The sequence below is a fragment of the Atta colombica genome, unplaced genomic scaffold (genome assembly GCF_001594045.1).
Source record: "Atta colombica isolate Treedump-2 unplaced genomic scaffold, Acol1.0 scaffold295, whole genome shotgun sequence".
Lineage (NCBI taxonomy): Eukaryota > Metazoa > Arthropoda > Insecta > Hymenoptera > Formicidae > Atta > Atta colombica.
In genome coordinates, this window is record NW_017259398.1 from 233,504 (window position 1) to 243,484 (window position 9,981).

The window sequence follows — 9,981 nt, forward strand, 5'->3', positions numbered from 1 at the left end:
TATATATGTATATAATATTAATATAAATTATATTATTTATCGTAATAATTCAAAGTCTTTTATGCATTTACTTGTTTCTTTAGCAAATTTTTTTAATACAATTAATATTCAAATTGATCAATATTAATATTGCAATTACGTTTAAAAGATACAGAAATCTTAATGATTTTATAAAGACATAATTTTGTCATTACAAGTATATCACTAAATAATTATCCAACTGAAAAGATCAAAGATTGAAATTACTACTATTTTTTTAATTGTCCTTATTCAACATCCTTGTGTTCACTATTATCGGACGAAGCATTATTGACGAAATCAGATGATATTAGCAGAAGATCCGTGTCGATTTGACAATCTCAGTAAATTCGCGCAATAGTCATGTTGATTGTAATTTCGTAGTTCACTTTTCTCACTGTGAGGGCAATCATTTTTCTTCTTCACTCACCGTAATAAGACACGTGATCCTCATATCGTTGCTCGCACGAAATCTTGCTTACCTCACCGATCTACTGCAAAGACGACTGTTAGACTGTAGTGTTAGCCACCTCTTTTAAAGGTTCTCTCGTAGCTATTAGAGCGGGGTCTGTACCGAAGCTTGATAACGCATCTTAGTGCGTTATAATCCCCAACATATAGCATACACGCTATTATGCCGCTCGCGAGAGCCGATCGAGTAACGGGAGCAATTTGTTTTCTATATTTCCTTATTGTTACTAGAGATATATATCACATATAGTTTCTAAATTACAATCTGATCACTACACTAGTAGACAAATGTGTTTATTGTGATATACTATATTAAAGCAAAATTTCTTGTATTTACTTTCGTTCTTACAGAAATTCTTTGTTTTCTTTAGGTTGCATTTATGTCGAAATATCTAAAAATTCTTTGTTTTACTTTTATATATTTTTCTTGATATTTTATTTCCATCCTTTGTACCTGCACACTGAAAAAAAAAAGATTGGTTGAATATGACATAGCATTTTTAATTGGTTGCAGCAGCCAATCTTTTCTTTCAGTATGATGTTTCAAATTTAATGGTTAAATTGCGGTAATGTGTTCCATGATTAAAAATAAGAAAAAATTGATATGATTATAAGTCTTAACTTAAGATCAAAATTTATTTAAAAAAAGCTTCATGAAAAAATTACAACAAAAATCTACTGAAAGAAAAAATTAATTGTTGCAACAATTTAGTAAAATATAGTATAGCATTTTTTATCGGCTGCAATCAGTTTTTGGTTGTAGCAGCAAATTTTTAGTTGTTAGCCTATCGAAATCATATACTGACATTGCTGATAGGCAATGCTAGTTGCTGCAGCCGATTAAAAATGCTATGCCATATTTTACTATCTAAATTGTTGCAGCAACCAAGCTTTTCTTTCAGTGTAGTAATGTAGAATTTAGCGAGAGAGATCTTGAAAGCCAAGGCATTATGCCGGACAACTACCCAATTGAATCCACATGTATATATACATGTGTTAGTATATTTTTATTAGAAAAATTAAAAATATTTCTTTTTATAAAAGTTACTTTATGAATCATGGAATTATTTGAATAATTAATTATATATGTACTTTATAAAATTAATGTTATACAAAATAAAAAACGAAATAAATTCAACGATCGCTGACCAAAAGATCGATATTTGAAATGAAATATTAATAAACATATAGTACATATTGTATAGATACTATTAACAACAAGAACAATTAGTACAATCTGTTTTCTTTTGTTTGCGCTATTTTTGTTATAATTTTCTAAAATTAATAATAATTCTATAAATCTATATACAACATTTTTCTTTATTTTAGTAAAATACTTTGATTATTAAAATCTGAAGCATTTCGTACAACATATAAATAATTGTCAAATAAATTACATTACATCGCTTGCTTCTAAAGTCCAAGATTTAATAATTTAAAAAATTCTTTCGAAATATTTGGAAATTTAATAACTTACCAATAAATTCTTGCTTGAAAAAATACGAACTCTTTAATAATAGCAGAGATGAAAACTTGTAGATAATTTAACGTAAACATACATTTCTTAACTTCGTGCGACGCTTTTGCATCGTTGATCCTGGTGACTGCATATGGAAACATAACGTGCCAATATGTAATGAAGATATATCTTTGCTTGTTGAATCCTTCAAATTAACGCGAAAAAAATCGTAACAAAAGCCATTGACTTAACGAAAGTAAATTCATTTACACGCTATTTTAATTGCATGAGTTTCTGAGTTTACCATCTCCAGCGTGAAGCGCCAAGTTTCTATCATCTAAACATGGAAAGTTGTTTGTTGAATTGTCAGATTAACTATGAGTCGCATTAGATTCAAATCCTCGATGTCGATAGCAAAAGTATGTTATTGCTGCTCAATTGAGTAGAAATCCGTTTAATTAATTGGTACACAAGTAGAAGCAATTCTGATTTATATTCCATATATAGAATCTCGCGATCTTTCGAATAATTATACTGATCGCGAGAATGGTCGCGAACGGAAAAGGCGTGCTGTAGATTACAGAGCATGATCGAAAAAAAAACACGTGGATTAATGCAAGAAGAGCCGACATTCTGTGCGAAACAGTTAATAATATCTAATCTGGCAGCAAATCAGTTCTCTTGAATACGATAAATCAGTCTTGTATCAAGAACAACGCGTATGAACGATTTTACTTGTTGATGTATGATCAATTATATCTTAATAAATTTTTATAATAGTTCCTGATTTTTCCAGTCTCCTGGATAAAATCAATACTTTTAGATACAAGTAGTATGTGAAAACTTATTATTAATACATATTTTCTCACTTCTCTCTCTCTCTCTCTCTCTCTCTCTCTCTCTCTCTCTGTGTGTGTGTGTGTGTGTGTGTGTGTGTGTGTGTGTGTGTGTGTGTGCGCGCGCGCGCGCGCGCGCGTGTATTTTATATATATATATATGTATCTTAAAATCACAAAATATCTTTTGAATTAGAATATAGTTTAAATTTGAAATCGATCTTTTCTTTTAAATAAAATGGACATTTTTATTTTTATTATTTTATTGTAATTTTCTAATTTTCAATATATAATTTGACGATTTTTAAAAGTTTAAATTTAAAATAAGATCTAATAATTGACGTTGAACAATAATTATGTTTACTGGTTCTTCTGAGATCTTTGAAGAAATCTTAATTTTGATCATTGATTTATTACTTTCTTATGCAATATTAAAAGAATTTATAAAATAATCGTCATACATTCAGAACATAGTTACGTATACATATATTATTAAGTTTCAAACATATGGGTAAACTATATTTGTTTATTCCTTCTTACATCTAGAATCAATTTAGAATTAAGGAAATTCTAAGCAGTAATTATCTAATTATCAAATCTAAAATGATTTATGATAGAAAATTTATCAAACATAACTTGATCAATTCAACATTTACCACTTTACTAATGAAAAAGAAATAGATAATTTAACTAAGTGAATGTGTCGTTCATTAATCATATCGTCGCGTTTGAGTTAATTCGCACGTATTTTATTGACGGATTTGAGTTTACACTTTACTTTTAACAAAATTAATAAAAATGAAGGATTTTTAATTAAAAAACACAGATTTAAAACTAATTTTATTCTAAAACTCTCTGGCTAAGACAATATTTATCGCAATAAAATTATTTGCAAATTTAGATTCTCTTTAATATCTTACTACTAATATTCTTATAAAGATGCTTATTAATATAAAGGATTATTAAATTGCTTCTTAATTTAATAAGTGGTATTGCTTACTATTCTGATTCTTTTATGAATACATTTCAAGACCGAAAAAAATTTCAGCGCGCAGTTTTTCAGCGGAATCAGATGATTTATGTACATAAATTCACACAGAAATATTTAAGTACCAAATCCGTTTCGAATGTAGCATTTTTCTTATTTAATTAAATGTAATTAGTTATATTTTATTCTCTCATAAGTTTGTGCGAAAAAAAGTCAACTGTATAAATAATTGTTATTAAATTATTAAAATATTTATTGTAAATTCTATTTAATCTAAAGCAAACGTATTAAATTTCCTTATGCATAAACACTTTCAATTTACATGCTTGACTAAACAAAATGTTGCTTTAACCACTAACTATCAAGCATTCGTGCACTCTTAGTCTTCGTATTTTAAGATTTCAGTGATAATCGCAATGAAAGCATTGGTTATCCGATATATTCAATGTTTCTTTTATTCTTTTTTTTTAACTGTTTATGATAAGTTTAACTGAAGTTAAAGCGGCGTTTTCCGTCGAAACGAAATCCATATGCGGCGCTATTCGGTGCATCAACCAATGCAGGATTTCGATATTGATGGAAGGATCCATGAAGATGGGGCGGTCTCACAGCGTTTTGCTCCTCGTCTTGCGTACCTTTCAGATAAAATGCCTCGAACTGACCTTCCGGTAAGAGAATATCCTTTAGGGACTTGTCATCTGGATCATATGCCGATGTGAGGGTGATTAACATGACGAAAAAGCAAAATACCTGCAATAATGCTATCTTTATTAATTGCTATCAAGAATCCCAACGTGAAATTGATGGATAAATCGCTTGTAAAGTTAAATTGAAGAAAATTCACAGAGATGTAGTGCAAAACTACAAATATCAAATCTTAAAAATCAACAGAAAAGTTAAAGATTTAATTTCATGAAATAATTGGTATTAAAGGACTAATGCTGTGATATAAAAAATAACTGCTTGCATCTCTTTCTCGTAATAATTACTAGGTCAATAAATATCTGTTCAAAATTAAAAGTGAGCAATAATTCAATTGAATTAAAAATTGAACGAAGATATTTTAAATAATAAATTTTTTATGCAGTGTTTTAAGATGCTTATTAGCACCATTGTTAAATGGATCTATTTAATTTGTGATATTACTATTACTCAATTTATAATTGCATCTCAAATTCAACGGTAATTGACGCGCAGTTTATGTAGTTTACGCAGAATTGAAAAGGACATTATTTAAAATTTATATAAAAATATTAATAGACCCAAATATTAATAGATCCCGCCTCGACCATATTTGGCGATTTTCTATTTATTTGAGTTATTATATATTTGCATAAACAATTTAGTCTAATTTAATTTATTATTATTTAAACATATTTTAATTTAAACACAACCCCTCATGTTTCCTGAAATATAATCCGACAATATAATAGCTAGAGTAACAATTTACACCTTTTTTTTTACAACGATTTACGTGTGCAATGAATCTTTTTTACGATTACTGTAATAAAGAAAATACTGTCGTGATACTAGGTGATAATTTTCGATTAATACTAAACAATTATACGTACCAATAAAATATTTCGATCATCCCACATCATTATCAATTTCCGTTCCATTTTCCTGACCGTATCTCTCGCGCGATCAAGATACTAAAATGACAAATAATGTTTATGTGACATATAACGATGAGTCTTGTCAGCATAACTCTCTCGACTATTTGATGAAACTGGGAAAGTGATAAATCCGATCTCTCTCACCAAATTAATCGCACACTATGCCACGAGGCAAATTAGCAATTTGTAATTTCAATTTATTAGTTATAAAAAAATATTTGTTCGTTCATACATATATTCGCGTTTAAAGCTAATGATCACGAATACGCAATGATATAATTCAATGCTACGTGCACAACATGAACACAACATTACCTCGATTCGCATGAGATAAATCTAGTCTAGACTAAAATACATCCTGTGTATAATAACAATGATTCATTCTATATTATAAATATTTATTTGTGATACGTAATATAATAATAAACTTTGTAAGCAAAATATAAAATCGAAAAATACAAAATGATATTTAATTAAAATAATAAATCTAATAAAAATAAAGAGATATAGAGAGAGATATAGAGAGAGAGAGAGAGAGAGAGAGAGAGAGAGAAAGAGAGAGAGATTAATTTCTTAAATCAAAGAAAAAATATTGGAGATAACGATGGAAAAATTCAAAAGTTTGACCATTCACAATCTATAATTTAAATGTAAACATATAGATAAATTATAATGTAATGAGATATTTCAGATATTTCAAAACTATCGGTTATTCTTTTCATAAGAAGTTATTCTTTAGCTAATTCGGAGTTGAACTTTTCTTAGCGAAAATATCAAGATAACAATCATTTTCGATTTATAAACAATTGTAAGAATGGCTTTCCGCGAACTAAACTCCAAGAAATCAAGTAAATAATAACGTTTATACACTCTTCGATTAATCTCAAATGCAATTTTCTTTGATGGAACTTTAATCTGAGACTTGATATATTGACAAAAATATACATAGAAGATTGAAAAAGTGCAATGAATGATGATCTTTCGTAGACTAATTCTAAGGGTCTAATCAACTTCAAATTCAGCGAATCTATTGTTAGAAAGAAAATCATTCAAAACAATTTTTGGAGCACTCTATATTAACGATATCGCGAAGTGCGTCATTTTGAACGCGGATCTCTCCAGCACAGTCCGATCTGAAATCATTTTTTTACGGTTGCTCTCCATTCTCCGTTACGTATGTGCACGTACCTTGACCGTTTACCTATTGCGAAACAGGCCGTTAACGAAATGTAATGCCTTTCGCAGTTGCGCGGCCGGCTGCTATTGTTCTAGGTAATCGTTCCAAACACGCGAAAACAATACAAAAATGTAAAAATAATTCTAAGACATGTCTGTGAAAGTATCAAGGAGCACTCTTGATATAAAATCTTAAAGAAAAAAAAATCAAAATTTGTTTTGTTAAAAAAAAAATCAAAATTTGTTTTTTTTTTATTCTTATAGTAAAATATGTAAGAATATGTTCTTAAGATATTATTTCGAAATTCGAAAAATTGACACAGTTATAAGTAATTTAGCAGTAAACGTTCGACGTGCTCAGGTAAGAATTCACACACACACACAACACACACACACACACACACACACACACACACACACACACACACATAAACAGAGAGAGAGAGAGAGAGCACTCAAAGATTTACTTGTTCGTAGAACTTCAAGCATCCAAAGGAAACAGAATCTATTATACACAATAAAAAAGATCTATTTTATAGGACTAGAAATAGTAGATTAATCAAAAATTAATTTTGAGTATACAAAATTTATGTAACTCTTAATCATTCATATTCTTAAGATGTTTCTCTCTTAAACTTAATTAATTTCTCTTTATGGCAAATTAAATTAATCATATAAAAAGCGATTACATCAAACAAAGATGATTCATTTGGATCGACTATCTTTTTGTTAGAAATATTTTAAATTATTTTGTCTCCAAACTCAAATTTGTTTTTGAGAAAGAAACTATATCCTACTTTGACAAATAAAAAATAATGTTCTCAATGCGGATTTAATCGCATTTTTCAATCGACGCAAAATTTGTATTTTTCTTTAGAACATTTAATTGTACGTTTTAATTGTATATCGTAATTGCATGTCTAATCTTATATATTTTAATTACATTATTGACATTGAAACAGATCAGAGAGAGAGAAAAATCGTTTCTCATCGCTTTCCTTCGAATACGAGAAAAATTATTATTCCACGAAGAAAGCCGCCAAATCTCGATTGTTTTCGCATATATTAGATAGAATTTAATTTATATATACCGCTAATCGCATCAGATCATATATCTGCGCTTCGCGAGATCGGTAAGTAAATAGCCGTAAAATGGCGATTACACAGTATCCAATTAGGAATCACGAGATGATCCGCGGAGCACGAAAGCGAAAGTGTTTAAGCAAGGCGTGACGAAACGAAGCGCACAGTTCGTCAAACCTCACAAATTAAACGAAGATGATGCACATAGATCAATCGCATTTTTTAGAAATATTTAAAATCCTTTTATTCTTTAATTCAAAAACAAAATCTTTTTTCAAGATAAAAAATACTTCAATAAATAAAAAAATTGCATAAACGATGCATAAGAATCGTACTTTATTAGAAATATTAAATTCGTTAAAATTAATCGTTCGAAATATTAATCGTTCTTATATTCTCTGAATGCTAAAAAAAAAGTTTTTATTCAAGATAAAACTATTCTACTTCAACTAAATAAAAAAAAATGTGAAAAATTATTGTCAATCAGAAGAATTAATTTCGGAGATTATTTAATCATGCTATTTTGTCTACATTGTAAAAAAGAGTAGAACTACTTAATAATATATGTAAAAATTATACAATTATAATGAAAATTAAAACATGTGCAAGTATATAAAATTGTACATTTTACAAAAATTAATATACTTCTCACTTTCTAGACTCTTTTTGTTATAGTTTAATATAAAATCGTAACACATTGCGTAAATGTTTGGAAAAATGCAATAAGGAATAACATGTACGATCTCTAAAACAATGAGACATGGTTCACTGATAAAATATCGTTGCAAACATGTATTGCTATTTAACACAGAGTTCTAAATTGAATGATCTACATGTTTCCAAAAATAATGCGGTCGTTACCCGCATCATATGCTGAAAATTTAATATCATAGAAAGTGTGGAGAAATGCATTATGTCTTATGTACATTGTGTTATCATTATACATTAACTTAATTATATATTTATTATATATATTTACTCAATATATAAGTAATTTTAACAATGTAAACATACGTGCATATACATGCACATATATATACATGCACACATGTACAAAATTTCTAAAATATTTCAAATAATAATATAGAAAAAATTTCTATAAGAAGGAATTAATTCGAAATTCCTAATTATATACACATTTATTTATTTATAAATTTGAAACAAATAAATATATACATATATACTTTATAGATTCGAAATAAATTCCTTTCTTATAAAATATATCTTTTTATATTGTTATGAAAGTTTTACAAATTGTACATAATAAATATTATGCAAATTTGATATTATATAATTTTATATATACTTAAAATATTGTATAATTTTGACAGTGTCAGGAAAGTAGTAGAAGAAGAGAGCATACATATGTGTATCCATATATGTAAAAGCAAATAAAATGATAAAACACTTTACATATATATGTATCGAAATGTATTGTGCATAAAATTGTAAATCTACAAATTGTGGACCTATTCTATCTCAAGTTCTCTATTACAAGTTATCCAAAGTAAATTCTCAAAACAGAATTTCTAGAAAATCGTACGCGCGAGGAGCTTCTGAAAGACTTACCGAGATATCGCCACGGAAAAGTGAAAGCCAGTGAATGACAGCGACGACGGTGGCAGTGGCGCTCGTGACAGATACGGATTTCAATCGACAACCGCCTCACTCCCGGCCTTGTCATGCCCGTCCGCTCGTCCGTCGAGATGGAAACCACCGCCGCCGCGTATCCCCCATCTACAAAAACGGAAATCGATGAAAGTGGAAAACGAGATCCGAGCGCGCGTGCACACATTCGTTTTTTGCCGCGCTATCCAGAAGGCGGCAGCCAGCCAATCGGAGCAACGCGCGCTTCGGATTCGTCATGGGCGCTCGTATCTCTACCGAGTAGATAAATCGTCTATTTTTTTGCTCGATATTGCTTTTTAGGTACACTTTGTTTTTGCAGCATACCTTTTTGCCGTCACGTAGCGTCGTCTTGAGATAAATCAAAAGTAATTCAATGCGACTTACGTAGAGATTTCACCACCACTATCGAGTATCATCCTGTTTTTGTCGAAAAAAAAATTATTGTCAGGGAAAGAAAGTTTAATTCATTCTCGATTGGAATATAATAGACAAATAAAAAGGCTGTAAAACAATATAAAGCCAGTTAAAAAGATACGATACGGTTCTCTGGTGCAATAATGTAGCACGAGTTTAGAAAACGTCACTTCTGTGACAGTATAATAAGCATAAAGACTGCGAAAAGTGATTTAAAAAATAAAAAAATGGATGTAACAATCAACGATTATATTTAACGCTTTTTAATATTCTTAATATATATATATATAT

General features: G+C 29.1%; 1 protein-coding gene across 1 annotated transcript; it reads right to left on the bottom strand.

Annotated features, from left to right (window-relative positions):
* Positions 1-4,211: 4,211 nt before the first annotated feature.
* Positions 4,212-9,271, bottom strand: LOC108690147. The gene is made up of 3 exons (XM_018197291.1): positions 9,217-9,271; positions 5,344-5,424; positions 4,212-4,522 (listed from the first exon to the last, which is right to left on the bottom strand). The coding sequence occupies exons 2-3, from the start codon at positions 5,389-5,391 to the stop codon at positions 4,259-4,261; spliced, it is 312 nt and encodes a 103-aa protein (XP_018052780.1). The 5' UTR covers positions 5,392-5,424; positions 9,217-9,271; the 3' UTR covers positions 4,212-4,258.
* Positions 9,272-9,981: the final 710 nt, after the last annotated feature.

What these genes read in the sequence shown, in the direction of transcription:
- LOC108690147 (XM_018197291.1), bottom strand. Translation starts at nt 5,391, where the DNA reads ATGGAACGGAAATTGATAATGATGTGGGATGATCGAAATATTTTATTG. An exon ending in ATGATCGAAATATTTTATTG is followed by an intron (nt 4,523 to 5,343) that starts GTACGTATAATT and finishes GCATTATTGCAG; the next exon opens with GTATTTTGCTTTTTCGTCAT.